The following is a 19,255-nucleotide window of genomic DNA, read 5'->3' as shown; positions in this document are numbered from 1 at the left end:
ACGACCTTATTTATATTTTTAATACTTGCAATTATTCATTAGATTTTGTAAGCAGCCCAGAGTCCACTAGAGTGGTCGACTGTGGTAAATCTAAATATTAATAATGACTCATCACTAAAACAAGGACAACCATTTTGTTCCTCCTAGAACAACCATTTTTATATTCCCTTAGTTGACATAACAAAGAAAGCAAACTCTGGACATTTTTCACCCTGAATTTTACTCTCCTCAGTTTGAAGTTTTTATCTGTTTCCCCTGTAAAACTAAAGCGATGGGTAGTCCTTGAGGTACACCCATAATTGAGCCCAAAATTTCTGTTGCTAAGTGAAACAGTGGTTAGGTGAACTTTGCCTCATTTTAAGACCTTTTTTGCCACAGTTATTAAGTAAATCCCTGCAATGGTTATGTTAGTCACATGGTTATTAAGTGAATCTAGCTTCCCCTTTGATTTTGCTTGTCAGGTCATAAAAGGAGGATCATGTGACTCCGAAACACTGCAACCGTCATAAATACGAGACAGTTTCCAAGCGTCTGAATTTTGATCATGTGACTATGGGGATGCTACAGCGATCCTGTGAAAAATGGTCATTAAGTCATTTTTTTCCAGTGCCGTTGTAACTTTGAGCAGTCACTAAATGAATCATTATAAATTGAGGATTATCTCTATTCCTGTTTCAGATTTCCTCTTGAATGAGCCTTAACGGACTGAAGGAAGACACAGAATCTTCTGGAAAAGGCGACATCGCACTCCAGTGTATAATAATAATAATAATAATAATAATAAATTACTGCTGCCACTATTATCTCTTTCTCCTGAATCCACTTTCCAAGTCTTTCATTTGTTATTGAATGAAATTATTTGATTCACATCCAATTTCCATTAACCTGTTAAAAGGAGTTCAGCTACCAGGAAAAAAGCATTACAGGCCTAGAGGAAACTTTCGAATATGCTGAGGGATAAAATGTGGTTTTCATCTATTTAAAGACTGTTTTATGGTCAAAAGGGTTCCAAAACTTTATACAGTATGTCTCCAATCTTTCTATCTAAATTGAATCACACTAAACTGAATAATCACATAATTTTAGTGTTTAATTTCTCCCCACTTACCTCAGTCTCAGACATTTCTGCCACAATCTCATCTTCTTTAAAAACCCTAATATCAAAGTCCTCAGATCCAACGAGAAGCTATTTGGGGTAGAGGGGGGAAAAGAGAGAGAGGGAAACCATGAAGCATTTAACAGGCCATATTTTATTTCCATTAATTTGCTCTTCTAGCTGCCAAAACAGGAGAAATATTAACATGATCTGGCTTGTTGATTTCTAGACATCTCAGTGGTTTATGGTTAGGAATGATGGCAGTTGAAGCCAAAAACATTTGAGAGCATCAGCGCAGGAAGGCTGACCAACTCATAGCTTCAATGCAGCATACTAAAATATATTCTAGAAAATCCCGAAGGGGCTTTTTCAAGAGGCAACTGATTTTTCCTTGAAGACATTTCACTTCTCATCCAAGAAACTTCTTCAGTTCAGGAGCTGAAACATCTTCAAGAAAAAACAATTGCCTCTTGAAAAAACATATTTGGGACAACTAAGACCTGCATGACTGAGAATCTCCACAGACATACTGTATTCTAGAAAGTGCTGTAGATAAGATCAGGGAGTTATCTCCTGATTAGATGAACAGTCCAATTTATGATGTAAGGAACCAGGAAAAACTGTCTTGGTTGACCTATTTTTCAAGTCCTACAATTATTGCTGAAGTATATCCTAGATCAAACTTCAGTTTTAATCACTAAGCTGCACATCATCCCAAGAGTAAATATAAGTTAGGGCAGTATTGCTCAACTCTTGAAATTTTAAGGTGTGTGGACTTGGAGTCCCAGAATTCCCTAGTCAGCATGCTAGCTTGGGAATTCTGGGAGTTCAAATCCACATGCCTTATAGTTGTCAGGACTGGGAAACACTGACTTAGGGCATGCAAAATATGGTTTGGGATTAAAAGGATCGACTCCCCTCGCCTGGGGCCACATGAGAGCAGTTCTTTGTCCTTACACGCATGGCCCTTCCAGCAAATCGTCTTGCATTCCTGGTTTGGGAGGAGACTGCGCTGGGAAAGCCCTCAGGGCATGTCATCCCAACTAGCCAGACAAGGAATGTCTCCTGGGACATACATGAACCAAGAGAATTGGTGCTAGCTCTAAAAAGCAAAGAGGGATGTAGTGCACGTGCTGAAGCCAAGGAAGCTGTGTGCTCGGACTGAACTCAGAAGGCCTCGTGGGTTTCCATTCAGGGAGCTTCTTCTAATGACTAGACACTTGGATATTTTCTTCAGTTGAAAATATAAAAGCATTAATTGAGATCTTCTTCAAAAATCCACCTGCTCCAATATGGGTGATTATAGTTTTCAAACTTGTCTTCAACCCCAAACCATTCCAACAGTACTGTAATCCCTCAAGTGTCTAAAATATGAACGAATGCAATATGAACTACAGGCAGATCTCAACTTACACACCGTTCACAGTTATAACGGGCACCGAGAAATGTGATTTGTGACCGTTTTTCACACTGTTGCAACATCCGCATGGTCATGTGATCAAAATTAGCCGCCTGGCGCTTGACTCATATTAATGACGGTTGCCGTGTCCCTGGGGTCACGGGATCCCCTTTTGCAACCTTCTGACAAGCAAAGTCAAAGGGGAAGCCAGATTCACTTAATGACCATGTTACTAGCTTACCATCCGCAGTGATTCATTTAACAAGCGTGACAAGAAAGATTGTAAATTGGGGCGAAAATCACTTAGCAAATGTCTTACTTAGCAACAGAAATCTTGGGCCCAATGGTGGTCGTAAGTCAAGGACTACCTGTGCCAGTAGTGCAATGGAATGGAAGTTCACGCACATGCCACTTGCCAAAAACATACCTCTTTTTTCCCATCACCGTCAAAGTCACAGAGGGCTAGAGCGTGGACATTGTCACCAGTGACCTATAATTATATATTTAAAAAAAATATTTCTTAGTTTAGTCTGACAAAAGAGAAGTAACATCAGAAAAAAATTAAAAGATGCTAAGTATTTTGGCATACAGCGTCAAAAGCTTTGGTGTACTCCAAGCTTTGTGGCTTTCTTGCAGATATTTCATTACCAAACTTGGCAACATCATCAGCGCTAGTAAAGGATGGAGTTTGCTCTCACTATATATTCTAATGGCCTTATCAATGTTGGTGGGATTAATAAATGTTTCATTTAGCAACAGAAATGTTGGGCTCAATTGGGATTGTAAGTTGAGGACGACCTCTGCAAAATATTATTTTATCTGTGTCCTTTTCAAAACGTCATCCATTCAGAGAAAAAGACTCGTGGCTCACATAATACTGAACCTCTCGAAGTGTCTCAGATAATTTTTCTCTCATCTCCTTGCTCTGCAGAGAAATTCCTAAGGAAACGGCCTTCACAAGGCTCCAAAGATCAGGAGCAATACAGTAGATACCGTGTCTTCCCGAAAATAATGTCTTATATCTATTTTTGCCAAAAAAGGCACCAGGTCTTATTTTGGGAGATTGTCATCCACTGACTAACCTCACTTGCGTGCGTCACCCCCGGCCTCCTTTTCGCTGTCAGAGGCCTTCAGGAACTTCTTCTTCTGTGGCCAGCAAGGCTTTCCTGAAAGCCTCTGTAGCCGGAAACAGAGCTCCGGATCGATCCAGAGCTTTGTTATCAGCTCCAGAGGCCTTCAGGAACTTCTTCTTCTGCAGCTGGCAAGGCTTTCCTGAAGGCCTCTGCAACGGGTAACAGAGCTCCGGATCGATCCAGAGCTTTCTTATCAGCTACAGAGGCCTTCAGGAAAGCTTTGCCAGCCTTGCTGGCTGCAGAAGAAATGGGCCAGCAAGGCAGGTGTTGGGGTGTGCAAGGCCTGGCTACAACTGTCCAAAGGTAAGTAGCAGGGAAGCTCCCCCAACCCAATCCCCACCCTAGCTTAATTTTTACCCGTCCATTCTGGAGTGGGTGGGATCTTGAATAGGGCTTATTTTGGGGTTAGGGCTTATTTTGGGCACACGTGTAAAAATCAAGCTAGGACTTACTTTCAGGGTTGGTCATATTTTCAGGGAAACAAGAGAGGAAAAGACTCGACGCAACCTTCCCTTCCATCATGCCTGACTATATCCCACAAGCCTTGGCAAGTTATTTTAGCCACAACACTCCATGTTTAATCTTGAAATGATCAGTGCACTCCCTTTATAAAATGGAAATAATAATAGTTTTTGTTAGGAAGATAAATAAAACCCTATAATATATGCACACTCACCGTCCAGAACAGATCTTTCCCTTCATAATTAAAGCCTTGCAAGGAACAGTTCCCGCCAATTACTGCTAAGGGGGAGGAAATGTCTCCCAATGTTCCTACGACTATGGAGTTGGCTCCATCAGGAACCTGAGGGAAACAACAGAGAAATCAATTTACCTGCAAATAAAGATATCAAGAAAAATATGTGAGATAAACTGGAGCATTCAGACGTTTCTCCACAATTTCTAGAGCTAGAGCAATTCAGAGAATGTTTTTAAAGATAAACATAATATAGTTTAGTAAATACACTATGCTACGTTTTTGCTATACGATGTTATGTTTAGCAAAAACATAACACAGTGTATTTGCTACACCATGAAAGTTGGACCTTAAAAAAGCAAGACAGGAAGGAAATTGACTCGTTTGAGCTGTGGTGTTGGAGAAGGCGCCTGCGCCTTCCTTGGACAGCAAAGGTGAGCAACGAACAAGGACTGGAGCGCATAACACCAGGCATGTCACTGGAAGCAAAGTCATGATACTGCATCTCACTTACTTTGGCCATGTCATGCAAAGGAATTAACTGGAGAAAGCAATTATGCTTGGAAGGGGAAACCAAGTCGCCAAAGAACCAAGTGGCTGGAGACCGTCAAAGCTGACACCAGCCTGAGCATAGAACAGAAAAGGTGTGCAAGATCAGACGATGTGGAGAGACCACCCGGCCCATTGAATTGCCAACAGTCAGACACAACGGAATGGATAACAACATAATTAGTGTAGCAAATAAACAAACGCATTCAGCTTTCCAAAGCCTTCTACCTAGCACAGTACAGGTAGTCCTCAAGTTACAACAGTTCATTTAGTGACCGTTCAAAGTTGCAATGGCACTGAAAGAAAGTGACTTATGACTGTTTTTCACACTTGCAACTCTCGCAGCATCCCTATGGTCACGTGATCAAAATTCGGACACTTGGCAACTGATTCATATTTATGACGGCTGCAGTGTCCTGGTGTTCTGACCCAAACCCTTTTCCAATAAAACAAACACGAACCAAAGCGAACAGAAACCTTTTAATGATTCTTACGAATCCCTGGTTAAAAGGCTGCTGCAAACTAATTAACTTTGATAAGCACAAGCTTCACCAAAACTGTGCTAGTCTGCCAAGAATAACAGATAAGAAATATTTCACAACACAAGTCTTCAAATACGAACTTGAGATACTGTAATGTCCACGAGGCTGAGTTTCAAAATGTCTTTGCTTCCTGCAAAGAACATTCGCTTCACAGCTGGCTTTTATCTTCTTGAAGGAGGGGTGATTACCTTGCAGCCTTACTCCTGAGTCACCCGTGCTGCTGCAGCTGCTCTTTCCTGCAAGCAACCCTGCACGCATGCACCCTTGGCACAGGCTCCTTGGGAACCTCATCGCTGCTGCCAGCCCCCACAATCTCTGAAGGCAGCAGCCCACTTCCTAATGGTCCTGGCCCCTCATCAGAGTCCTCGCTCTCTTCAGCCATCCACACCTGCAGCCAGCTAACCATAACACCCAGGGTCACGTGAATCCCTTTTGTGACCTTCTTACAAGCAAAGTCAAGGAGGAAGGGAGATTCCTTTAACAAACATGTGTAACTAACTTAACAACTGCAGTGATTCACTTAACAACCATGGCAAGAAAGGTTGTAAATTGGGGCAAAATTCATCTAATAAATGTCTCACTTAGCAACAGAAATTTTGGGCTCAATTGTGATCGTAAATTGAGGATTACGTGAATATCTTATCGCTTACAAAGTCAGTCTCTGCGTGGAAGTTAATCACCAGCTCTGCTCCTGGAAATGCTCAGGTTTGGATCTGCAAAGTTAAACATGCAATATTCTATATAACTCTGGAAGATTTCTTTTAAAAGGGAAAAATATTGTAAAATAGGCATGCAGGTGGGGGGGACACCCCCAAAACGTATCATTTCTACCTTCACTATCTTACAGAACTGGTCAAAAGTTTGATAACTTCCCATTAGCAAGGCTGATGGTAAGGCATTTAATCAAGTCAAAATAAACGGTATTTTGTCACGGGAGAGGAAATCGGCAAGAATAAAACTTCTTTCACAGAAGGGGCTAGAAAATTACTGTTGTCCCTTTGAAGAAACAATCCTGGATCAAATGCTGAACGACTCTTTGAGCAAGGCAAAGCCTAAAACACAAAACAAAGGCAGGAAAAAGCCTTCCAGTGGCTTACTCCACGTTGATCTAAAGTTGTCATCCACTAATGATGCCTAAAGCCCAGCTGGTGTGTACCATTATATTATGAATTGAAAAGACAAAAATGAATTCTAACTTCCCTGATTCCAACCAAAATAATTTGGAACGCTTTTGGAGGGACATAAAGCATGCATCCTAAAAACTTGGGACTGTACCATTTCACTTCGAATTTTGACCCGTAAAATAATACCCCATTAGGGTATACTGAATATAATAAATACACCTCAAAGATGAATTGCTAGTTACTCCAAACACAGAGAAAACTTTCATATAGAACAAGGAAATAATCAATTTCAAAGAAAATAATTAACATCTAGATTATAGTTAGCCACCTATAAAAGCTGAATCTGTAGGATTTGGAGGCATGTTAGTTGTTTCCTATTTCAACACCCACCCTCCCCCAAAATGATGACTTCCTTAAGCCAAGAAAACAACAATAGTACCTGCTTCCCCCCAAAACAGCGGAAAACTGTCATTGACTTTTCACTATGTAAATCAGGCATCATTTCTGATCTCTCGACTGTATTCAGACTAGTGGAAAACACGGCTACAGATAGTCTTTGACGTACAACCAATTGAGCCCAAAATTTCCGCTAAACAAGACATTTGTTAAGGGAACCACTGCAATTGTTAAGCTAATAACACGGCTGTTAAACAAATCTTACTTTCTCTCTTTGACTTTGTCAGAAAGTCGCAAAAGGGGGTCATATGACCCTGGGATACTGCAACTTTCATAAGTACAGGCCAGTTGCCAAGCAGCCAAATTTTGATCATGTAACCATGGGGATGCTACAATGGTGTGAAACAATCGTAAGTCACTTTTTTCAGTACTGTTGCAACTTCGAATGGTCATTAACTGAATTGTTGTAAGCCGAGAACTACATATGTTGCCATGTTTTGTTTGGGGAGGAATATTACTGAGTTGAGGGATAGGGTGTTGAAAAACTCATATTTCCAAATATGTTGTAGATGGAGCTATAAGACATTGTAATATAGTGTGTCAGTCCTGAGTTCTCCAATAGCCCTAAAAATCTACTTACATGGCTAAAAGAGAACCAAAATCCATTCACCAGGAGTTTCCTGCTATTCATAGGACATCTCCAAGCAGGCAAAGAGGCCATGTATTATAGAGACTTTAATTCTAATACCAAATTCTATTTTATTAAAGTTACAGAATTTAGCCATTTCATAATAATATCTAACCAATGATCAAATGATGGACCCACTTTGCATTTCCTGCTAAGTAGGTTTGTTTCACAGGAGAGAATATGTGTAGCTCAGAGTTGAACAGTGCAATTTGAGTTTGGTTGTCTGCTTCCAGATATCTCACTACCTAACTAGATAACATTATCAATGCAAGTGATTGTGGGGTTTGCTCTCTGTTCCTATATAGTGGCTTGCCCTGCCAGACCAAGCTAAATCCAAAACCACTAGGATATTCCTGGAAGCTTGGCATTCAGACAAGGCAACTATCAATAAAAACATATAAATAAATCATATTTACATACCATTCAAGATAATAAAACAATCTAAAGAAGGAAACAACAAGACCTGAATACATCAGAGCCAACACCCAGATAAATTGGAATTAACACCAAGCAATCAGAAAACAATGCCCTAATCAATGAACTACCAAGGAGAAAATCACACCCACATCAATGCTGGCAGAGATAACTATATTTACAGTAAACATACTCACACTGATGACATTACCTAGTTGGGTATTGAAACATTTGCAACCAGAAAATCAAGTTCAGACAGCACCAAGCACCCTAGAGAGTTATATGTTCTGAAAGAGAGTATGTAAGCTAGCTTTACAGGAGACTACAATATTCTGAAACTTCTCAGACGTTTTTCAGTAGAACAACCAACAATGCTGGATGTCTTTTTTGAATTAGTTTGCCCTTGACTTACTGCTTTCCTATAATGAACAATGAGGAATTTTGAGGTAAAGATGCGTTCTCATTTAAGAAGGTAGCTTTCAAGAATGAAGTCCATGTTTACAAATGTGTCCCCACATTGGGGAAAAGATTTCAGGATGATGTTGGGCGAGACAGAGAAAGCGTATTAACATTTCATTGATTTAAATTACACCATCCAGACATCCTTTCACCAATAATTAGTGATGGAAGCCTCTATGAAGCCTCCACATTTTCTGCAAAGTTTATCATTTTTTTCCCCGTATACAAATATGTGAAATAGAAAGAAGGTAAATTTAAAATAAAATTCAATGATGGTGTATTCGAGCACTGTAATAATTTAAAAATTCAGCTGTTGATGTGTAATCCTGGGGAAAAACAAAACAAAAAATGAACTCACCCCAGCATAAAACAAATCAGCATTGTTGTGTACATCATAGGCCAACAAACTGGTCCGCGTGCCAACTAGGAGGGAATCACAGCCAAGATCAGGGTTCAACAACCCTGCAGTCAAACAACTGACGGCTTCATTGATGTTCAGCAAAGAAATATCAGCATCATGGGTACTTAGTGCCAAGCGGTTTGTATTTGTGTGCTGGCCACGTCCATGAGGATTGTGAATAAAAACCTGTTGGTATTAAACAAAGCATTAGCAGCAATACAAATCCTTTCATTATGAGTTCTGCGAGTCACAATAATTCCAAAATAATACAGTCTCCAATCCAATGTATTCCTACATATCGGGTATCCCCAGGTGATAGTGTCTGAGTAGCAATCTGCTTACCCTTGAGAGATAGAAGTCCTCTGAAGGAGGACAACCAGAAACTATAGGCTTCATCCTCAGGGAGGGAAAGATTTGGTAGCAGTTCAAAGGAGAATTCAGTAGATAACTTCTCTCTGAGGAATAGTGTCCATCTCTAAGGGCATCATCTCCATGGTAGATACACAGTTCCGCAGAGTTGGAAGGGATCTTGAAGGTCTTCTAGTTCAACCCCTGATCAACCAGAAGACCCTATACCTTCCTAGACAAATGGCTGTTCAATCTTTTCTTGAAAATCTCAAGAGATGGAGCATCCACAACTTCTGCAGGCAAGCTGATCCACTGATTGTCCCCGTTGTCATAGATAACATATATCATCATTTGTCAACATAAGCAACAAATACGCAGGTAATATGAGGGCCAGAGGCTTCTGCCAGAAACAGGCCAAAATGGAAGGTGCAACCAATCAAAACTTTGCCCCTTTCAAATGCATGTTGCATGCATCACATCCATGGAAAAGGGTCAGAAGGTGCATTGCCCACTGACCCTCTATACATACATACATACATACATACATACATCAAACTGAAACTGGTTGAAATTGGAGAATGCTGACTACATCCCACATCTCCCATCCATTTTATAGAATAGGAATAGAGCATAACTTTTTATGTTTTCACTGTATATGTAACTGTAAACCACCCAGTTACCCTATAGTAAGATGGGCAGCCAATAAATTTTAGGGATGCGTATGGGAATATAGAATATAGAATAGAACAGAACTCTTCATTGGCCAAGTATGACTGAACACACACAAGGAATTTGTCTCCGGTGCATAAGCTCTCACTGTACGTCCAAGCAACAAGGGACAATCATAATCATAAAATACAACCATCGTAAATCACAGATTCAACACTCAGTGACAGTCATAGGATACTAAAGCAATCAACAGATATCATAATAGGATACTAAATAAAAGCAATCAACATAAATCATGAGATACAAGAAGTGATAGTCATTAAGAATCTAAGGAAATAGATAATAGGACAGATAAGAAGGATAGTAAGTAATAACAGTCCTACTAGATGGTTTGACACCCCAGGGCACAGACCGTGTTGTGGGAATTAGTAGATTAACACAATGACAGCATTTGGGGAGGTGGGGGGGTGGGAAGAATCTGTCTTTGTATCTGATAGTTTTGGCGTGCAAATTATAAAATGCAAATATGTATTTTATAAAATGTGCACTGTAATCTGCATAAACCTAGGATTTATATTTATCGAGTCAGGAATAAATAGGTCAATACAAACACAGGCGGGGGAATTACTACCGACATAAAATTGACCCCCCCCCCCCAGCTCGACACGCCCAGGAAGCGTCGGCTGGGCTGCAAAGTGGGGCGGAGGGCGGCCGTCCAAGGCCGGGGACTCCCCCTCCCATGCGCTCCAGGTCCCCGGGAAGAGTCAGGCTACCTTGCCGGCTTGCGTGGCCGCTGTCAGGCACGGGTGGGTCCCGTCGTACCTTCCCAGCGCCACGCAGCGGGGCAGGATTTTGTGGTTGAGCTTCAGGCTGAAGACCGGCACGAGCATGGCGGTAGCAGAGTCTTCGGAGGCCGGCCTGGGCCTCTCCGGGCGGCCCGCGAAGCGAGGGAAGGATCCGTTGCTATGGAAACCGCAGCAGGCCGCAAGCTGGGCCTGCGAGGAAGAGGCGGAGGAAAGCAGCCTCTCCCGCGGGCGCTGAAGTAATAAAACCTCCCCGCCGCCGCCTTTCTCCTCCCGAAATACTACTCCCATTACCCCCAGCCGGCCGAGGAGGATGGGAGTTGTAGTCCGGGAGTGGCCAGGGCGGCGCCCGCATCGGAGCCAAGGGAAGATGGAGGTGGATTCAGCCTCTTCTGCCCTTCCATATTAAAAGAGTTCAGGATTCCTAGGGCAGGGACGTTAGTTGGGCCTGGTTTGGATTCTGTGTTTTGGAAAGCACCGATTGAGGTTGCTTTCTCTGCAGGGAGCAACCTCGTGATTGGCGAGGGGCTGCTGGGATGGGAGGCCACACAGAAATCCTGCTCAAAAAGGAGGGCTAACCACTCTATGCATGCACCTATTGCAGTGCCAAGACAGAGCATCTGTGCTGTCCTCAGCAGAGTTTGTGCTGCCCTGCAGCTGAGTTTGAAATTGCTGAGCAGGGCTAGATCTGGTTTGGGCTCGGATGGAGCACCACCAGGAAATCCTACGAGTCTACGGTGCTATTTCCCAGAAGATAATAAATAAACTATTTTTGTGCTGCTGCCCAGAAAAGTGTGATATTGCATGCCTGAGGACCTCCAGGACACCCCTCCATCGGATTCAACTAGCTCTGATTTAGAGTTTACAGGATGCTTGGATGGAAGGGCTGTAAAACAGATTAAGAAAAGCAAACATGGCCAATCCTGACAGGTTACTTTCAAAAGCTGTACTATTGGCATACTTACATGCAACTCAAGGGTATCAAAAGATTCAGCAGATGAGAATAGCAGCATCAGGGTGATGGGAAATCACATGAAATCCTAAAGCTGAAGGCTAACCCTACACCAAGATTGTTTTCTTTTGATAAACAGCCTCTGGTGCAATGTTTCTCAGACTTGGGTATTTTAAGATGTGTGGACTTCAACTCACAGAATTCACTAGACATCTGAGAGCAGCCTAGATTCCCAGAAGTCTTTTGCCAGCCACGTTGGTTGGGGAATTCTGGGAGTTGGAAGTCCACATATCTTAAAATTGCCATGATTGAGAAACAATGCTCTAGAGAGGAGAAAAAAGGAATTATTTATTTGTTGACCAAATTTCTATCGCCTCCCATCTCACTGAAGGTGAATCTGGGCATGAGACAATAAAAAGTACAATTGTATGTCACCCCCACAAAAAATACAGGACCCATTATCAAATGCTTTTGAACCGCAACTCAGCAGCCCCACCCAGCATCATCAATAAGTAAAGATTCTGGGGATGGGTACCTCAAACTTATTTTAGTTTGATTCCTTTTAGAAAAGCCTCTTCGTCATCTTTTCTTTTCCCAGATGATAAGAGATTTCACAGGAAACCAAACAACACAACTGCTAGTTTCACTAGCTTTGGTATAGTCACATTTCTTGTTCTACTACTGTACAACAATTCCTACAGGAAATATACCTTCAAGGGTTCCTTCCCTCCCAAAGTGATAAGATATTCCATTCCTCTTCCAAAAAAAATGCCTTTTTGTAGTCAAACATATAAACACAGGCTTGTAACCATAATACAAATTACTATTATTACATATTGTAATTTAGGTGCATCTTTCTCTGGACTCTGTAATCCATAATTATTGTCATGATTGTCCTAATATTTTGGTATGATCTAATAGCTATGTGACAGTCTTATAGCATATATGTGTGTATTAAATGTCTGTGTCTTTTCACACAAAGGAAACATGAAAGTATATCAGAATTTAAAAGTATAAAGCTGGCCACCTTTGAAGAGTAATCAAGTACAGGTGAAACTCAAAAAATTAGAATATTGTGCAAAAGTTCATTTATTTCAGTAATGCAACTTAAAAGGTGAAACTAATATATGAAATAGACTCATTACATGCAAAGCAAGATAGTTCAAGCTGTGATTTGTCATAATTGCGATGATTATGGCTTACAGCTCATGAAAACCCCAAATCCACAATCTCAGAAAATTAGAATATTACATGCAATCAATAAAACAAGGATTGTACATAGAACAATATCGGACCTCTGAAAAGTCTAAGCATGCATATGTACTCAGTACTTGGTTTGGGCCCCTTTTGCAGCAATTACTGCCTCAGTGCGGCGTGGCATGGAAGCTATCAGCCTGTGGCACTGCTGAGGTGTTACGGAAGACCAGGATGCTTCAATAGCGGCCTTCAGCTCTTCTGCATTGTTTGGTCTCATGTCTCTCATCTTTCTCTTGGCAAAGCCCCATAGATTCTCTATGGGGTTCAGGTCAGGCGAGTTTGCTGGCCAATCAAGCACAGTAATCCTACGGTCATTGAACCAGGTTTTGGTGCTTTTGGCAGTGTGGGCAGGTGCCAAATCCTGCTGGAAAATGAAGTCAGCATCCCCATAAAGCTCATCTGCAGAAGGAAGCATGAAGTGCTCCAAAATCTCCTGGTAGACAGCTGCGTTGACCCTGGACTTAATGAAGCACAGTGGACCAACATCAGCAGATGACATGGCTCAACACAGACTGTGGAAACTTCACTGGACTTCAAGCATCTTGCAGTATGTGCCTCTCCATTCTTCCTCCAGACTCTGGGTCCTTGGTTTCCAAATGAGATGCAAAAGTTGGTCTCATCAGAAAAGAGGACCTTAGACCACTGAGCAACAGACCAGTTGTTTTTCTTTAACCCAGGTAAGACACCTCTGACGTTTGTTGTTCAGGAGCGGCTTGACAAGAGGAATACGACATTTGAAGCCCATGTCCAGGATCCGTCTGTGTGTGGTGGCTCTTGACGCACTGACTCCAGCCTTAGTCCACTCCTTGTGAAAGTCCCCAACACTTTTGAATGGCCTTTTCCCGACAATCCTCTCCAGGCTGCAGTCATCCCTGCTGCTTGTGCACCTTTTTCTTCCACACTTTTCCCTTCCACATAACTTTCTATTAATGTGCTTTGATACAGCACTTTGGGAACATCCAACTTCTTTTGCAATTACCTTTTGAGGCTTTCCCTCCTTATGGAGGGTGTCAATGATGGTTTTCTGCACAACTGTCAGGTCAGCAGTCTTTCCCATTATTGTGATTCCTACTGAACCAGACTGGGAGACCATTTAAAGACTCAGGAACCCCTTGCAGGTGTTATGGCTTAATTAGCTGATTAGAGTGGGACACTTTGAGCCTAGAATATTGAACCTTTTCACCATATTCTAATTTTCTGAGAGTGGATTTGGGGTTTTCATGAGCCGTAAGCCATAATCATCTCAATTATGACAAATCACGGCTTGAACTATCTTGCTTTGCATGTAATGAGTCTATCTCATATATTAGTTTCACCTTTTAAGTTGCATTACTGAAATAAATGAACTTTTGCATGATATTCTGATTTTTTGAATTTCACCTGTACTATGAGCTCTTCCCAAAGACTACAGCTAAAATGAAATAATAATAATAATAATAATAATAATAATAATAATAATAATAATAATAAAATTTACTATTAAATTGCAACTATAAGCATAGCTGGACCAGAAGGCAGGACAAGAAGCAATTGATGGAACCTAATCAAGGAGAGAAACAACCTAGAACTAAGGAGGAATTTCCTGACAGAACAATTAATCATTGGAACAACTTGCTTGCAGAAGTTGTGGGTGCTCCAACACTGGAGGCTTTGGACTAGTATAGGACTCCTGCTTGAGCAGGGCGTTGGACTAGAAGACCTCCAAGGTCCCCTCTGTCTTATTCTGTAGGGAGTGGTGTCCAATCTGCCTTCCCAATGTGGTGTCTGATTCAGGTGTGATAAAATCACAATGTCTGCAATACAACGTTGTAGATCCCCCATTAAAAAGGATGGCTTTTTGACATTATCCACATGTTTACCAGCATTTGGTTTCTTTACCAAACAGATTTCCAAACCCAGCCAAAGGGTTAATAAAAAAAACTATCAAACTCTGCAGAAGAACTTCGTGTTTCGGCAGCTTTTCTCCCGTTTTTAGAGAAAGTAATTTTAGACCTCCAGGATCGGGCTGCAATTGTAGAGGACAATACAATATACTCCGATTAGTGTCCCTGTTTTCCTTTCTTGGTCAGATCCACAAAGAACAGGCAGTCCTCAACTTACGTCCACAATGAAGCCCCCAAATTTTGTTGCTAAGTGAAACTTTCGTGAAATGAATTTTGTCCCATTTTACGACCTTTTGTGCCGCAATTGTTAAGTGAATCACTAAAGTTAATAATACAGTTGTGGAGCAAAACCTGGTTCCCCTATTGACTTTGCTTGTCAGATGGTCTCAAAAGGTGACCCCATGACACTGCAATCGTCATAAAGATGAGTCTGTTGCGAAGCATCTGAATTTGGATCACGTGGCCACGGGAATGCTTGCAAGGGTCATAAGTGTAAAAAACGCTCATAAGTCTCCTTTTGCGGTGCCATTCTTACTTTGAACGGTCACTAAATGAACTGCTGTAAGTTGAGGACTACCTATAGCTGATGCACCATCATGGATACCTATAAAGATACCAGACAAGAGATGCTTATTTGTGGTGCTTAAAACAGGATTGTTGAGATTTTCACTTCCTGTGAAAATGTGACATCTAGCACTTCATCAGGATAGACAGCCTCTTTTTTGCAGGAGCACGAAGTTGAAATCCATCTAAGAAATGAAAATCATGCACAAAACAGAAATATTGTGTTTTTCCTCTCAATCCATGCCCGGAAGAAGAGACGGCACAAATAAAAGGCAAGATGAATTTGAACAGAGCTGCATTTGCAGAAGCTTATAAAATCATAGCCTCGTAGACCATTTATCTTCCAGTGCTCAGACATCCATTTTCAGTGTTGATGGGGGGTGGGGGACATTAGGTCGGGCAGGATGGACTGACATAACTGGCATGAGAAACTGGTGTCTTGCCAATCATCCTTAGATGTGATTGACTTAATTCTTACACAAAGCACAGTGCCAACGTTGCAAATAGGGAGGGAATTGGCTAGGTGATCAGATACTGTGCTCAGACAGATGTTATTAAACCTTGTGGTTGCATTCATATTAAATGCTAAGCTTCATAATTTCCTTTAATGCTTTAATCTGTCTCTCCCACAGACACACGCATACACATATGCACACTGACTTAAGGTGTGTGCCTCCATGTCTTGTACGGACCCAGAAAACTGAACCATTTGGAAAGTTTTGGGATTAAAACGAGCATCATTCTCCTCTCATTCAGTACCCGAATTGGTTAGAGCTACTGGTGCAAAATGGGGACACACAAATATATGGACGCACACTGGAATTCATCTTGGTGTCAGTGTACATGTATAAAATTGATTAAAGGTAGCCCTTGACTTACAACAATTTGTTTACCTTTGAAAGTTCCCATTCAAAGTTACAACAGCACTGAAAAAAGTGACTTATGGCCATTTTTCACACACATGACCATTGCAGCATCCCCGTGATCAAAATTCAGATGCTTGGCAACTGACTCATATTTATGACGGCTGCGGTGTCCCGGGGTCCCTTTTGGCAACCTTCTGACAAGCAAAGGCAATGGGAAAGCCAGATTCACTTAACAACCGTGTCACTGATTTAACAACTGCAGTGGTTGACTTAACAAACATAGCAAGAAAAGTCGTAAAATGGGACTTAACTCACTTAACACATTTCTCACTTAGCAACATAAATTTTGGGCTCAATTTGTGGTTGCAGGACAAGGGCTGCAGTGTTATCCCAAACAGGGCAGCCTCCAGAACGGAGACTTCAATTCCCAGAATTCTCCAGCCGGCAGGTGCCTACTGAAAAAGTTGGGAGTTGACATCCATCCTGCTAGAAGTTGCCAAGATAGACAAACTTTGGTTTAAAGTGATCATTTTTCTTTCTGACCAAAAGAAAAGGGAGATCTAATTACGGAAGGAAATAATGCACTGTGTTTTCCTTTGGTGTCTATGAAAACATGATTCTGTGTCAAAACCTTCACCTTAATGCTGAACAATATTCTTAAAGTTGGTAAAATATTATGAATTAGATTTGAAAATATGAGAATGAATGATATATTATTCCCCACAGCACAGGAAGCTGAGATGGTTAAAACGTTTCTTTTATCCAAATAAGAAATTATATTTAATTTTGTCTCTAGTTCAAAATTGCTTTTGGATTTTGTGTTTATAATGAGAAAAAATATATGAAACTTTGATTCTGTTTTTGTAAACTGGACAGGCTTATTGTTATAGAAATGGCTTGTTCATACTGTTGTGTAAAAGCAAAAAGTTGTAGTTGTAATGTTGTTACCTTTGACTGTGCCAGAGAGTTGGAATTTGGTGCCTTTTTCTTTTTCTTTTTTTCTACAATTACACTATACCCCTTCTTTTTCCCTTCCTCTCTGCTCACTTTTCCATGTTTTTTTCCTTTGTATTTTATACTTCGATAAACTAATAAAAAAGTTTTTAACAAAACCTTCACCTTATTTGTGTTATCCATAAAGTGGCCCAACATGTTTAACCTGGTTAGTTAAAGATCTACTTGACTCCATTTGTGCATAACAAGCTCAACTTGATTATTTTTAATCTCAGTTAAGATTACTGTGATACCGCATGGTGGGTAATCTCCACCTGTTTGGTTATTTTAGGTTTCCCTGGCTTGTAGGAGGGAAGAAAATGAGTCTATGAATGCAGTAACCAAGTTCTGTGTGTTCTGAAATGGTGTCCCTTTCCATGGTTTATTCCACATCGTATCTTGATTTTTCTTCTTCTTCTCGATACAAGTGTCTGGATCTTACAAGCACAGACAAGCATCTGCTTAGTACTACAAGCTTTTTATTTTGTTGGCACTCAAAAGCTTGTCTCTAATTCAGAAGATTACCAAGCAGCAAAAAAATGCAATATCAATCTCCTGTTCTCCAAGGTTTGGCAACCCCGGGGCAGATATTACTCAGAAGAAAGAGGTTTTGTGGGTTTCGGTTCTCCTCACCTGACCGAGAGCAATAACCTCGAAGAAATGGCTCATGAAACCACAAGGACCTTAACACCAAGATGGAAGTTCTGAGAAGGCCGAGTGTTGGTTCACAGTCTCTTCCCAGGAACAACATTCGTCCCAGGAGCTAAAACATAGAACAATTGCAGGAATTGGGTAGGCCTAGTCTAATGAAAAGAAGGGTTAGGGGGTGACGTTATGGCAGTCTTCCAATATTTAAGGGTCCACCACAAAGAAGAAGCAGGACAAGAAACAAACAATGGATAGTAACTTATCAAGGAGAGATCCAACCTACCAGATTCCGGAACAGCTTTTGACCCTTATACCATCCCGTCTGGTAAACTCGCAAGATTCATTTTTCTCACCATAAACTTGCATCCATCTGAACTAGACTGCGTTGTTGTTTCTCTGCATCTTGTAATATATGTGGGTATATACATAATTTTGCATTTATTTATTTATCTTGTCATGTTTATGTAGTGTAAAATTGGAGGTGGTGACCCTTTAAGAGCTGTATGCAACGAAATTTCATTTTTAATGTATGCCAGTTAGTGTACATTCAAAGCTACAATAAAGTTATTCTATTCTATTCTATTCTATTCTATTCTATTCTATTCTATTCTATTCTATTCTATTCTAATTTAATTCTAATTCTATTCTATTCTATTCTAATTCTATTCTATTCTAATTCTATTCTAATTCTATTCTATTCTATTCTATTCTACTATATTCTATTCTATTATATTCTAATTCTATTCTATTCTATTCTAATTCTATTCTAATTTTATTCTATTCTAATTCTAATTCTATTCTAATTCTATTCTATTATAATTCTATTCTATTCTAATTCTATTCTATTCGATTTGATTCTATTCTATTCGATTCGATTCTAATTCTATTCTATTCTAATTCTATTCTAATTCTATTCTATTATAATTCTATTCTATTCTAATGCTATTCTATTCTATTCTAATTCGATTAGATTCGATTTGATTCTACTCTACTCTACTCTATATTCTCCTCTACATTCTATTCTGCTCTATTCTATTCTGCTCTATTCTATTCTATTCTATTCTGTTCTGTTCTGTTCTGCTTCTGTTCTGTTTCTGTTCTATTCTATTCTATTCTATTCTATTCTATTCTATTCTATTCTATTCTATTCTATTCTATTCTGTTCTATTCTATTCTATTCTATTCTATTCTATTCTATTCTATTCTATTCTAATTCTACTCTATTCTAATTGCCATCATCAGGCTTTTGTATTGAGTTCGTCTATACAGACGAACACAATACAGAAGCCTGATGATGGTAGAAGAGATTCTGCCGAAACATTGCTACAACTTTAAAAGCACAACTATAATGACGGGAAAATACCCGAACAAAGCTGAA

At 40.4% G+C, this 19,255-nt stretch overlaps 1 protein-coding gene across 2 annotated transcripts in view; it reads right to left on the bottom strand.

Moving 5' to 3' along the window:
• The window catches only part of BBS2 (Bardet-Biedl syndrome 2), a 43,964-nt gene extending 32,824 nt beyond the window's left edge, over positions 1-11,140 (bottom strand). Inside the window, exons 1-5 of one of the 2 annotated variants that reach the window (XM_087971679.1) lie at positions 10,685-11,140; positions 8,853-9,080; positions 4,305-4,430; positions 2,923-2,985; positions 1,109-1,186 (exon numbers count right to left, since the gene is read on the bottom strand). In XM_087971679.1, coding sequence (XP_087827805.1) covers positions 1,109-1,186; positions 2,923-2,985; positions 4,305-4,430; positions 8,853-9,080; positions 10,685-11,005 — 816 coding nt within the window. In that variant the 5' untranslated portion in view covers positions 11,006-11,140. The remainder of the gene's footprint in view (positions 1-1,108; positions 1,187-2,922; positions 2,986-4,304; positions 4,431-8,852; positions 9,081-10,684) is intronic. The other variant, XM_087971680.1, reaches the window with a different exon arrangement.
• Between the last annotated feature and the right edge of the window lie 8,115 nt (positions 11,141-19,255).

Source organism: Notechis scutatus, chromosome 9, assembly GCF_049901735.1.
Source record: "Notechis scutatus isolate UNSWTSFEM ecotype Mainland chromosome 9, rNotScu1.2, whole genome shotgun sequence".
Classification (NCBI taxonomy): domain Eukaryota; kingdom Metazoa; phylum Chordata; class Lepidosauria; order Squamata; family Elapidae; genus Notechis; species Notechis scutatus.
Note: the sequence above shows the minus strand (reverse complement) of the source record. Positions and strands in the feature narration are given on the sequence as shown.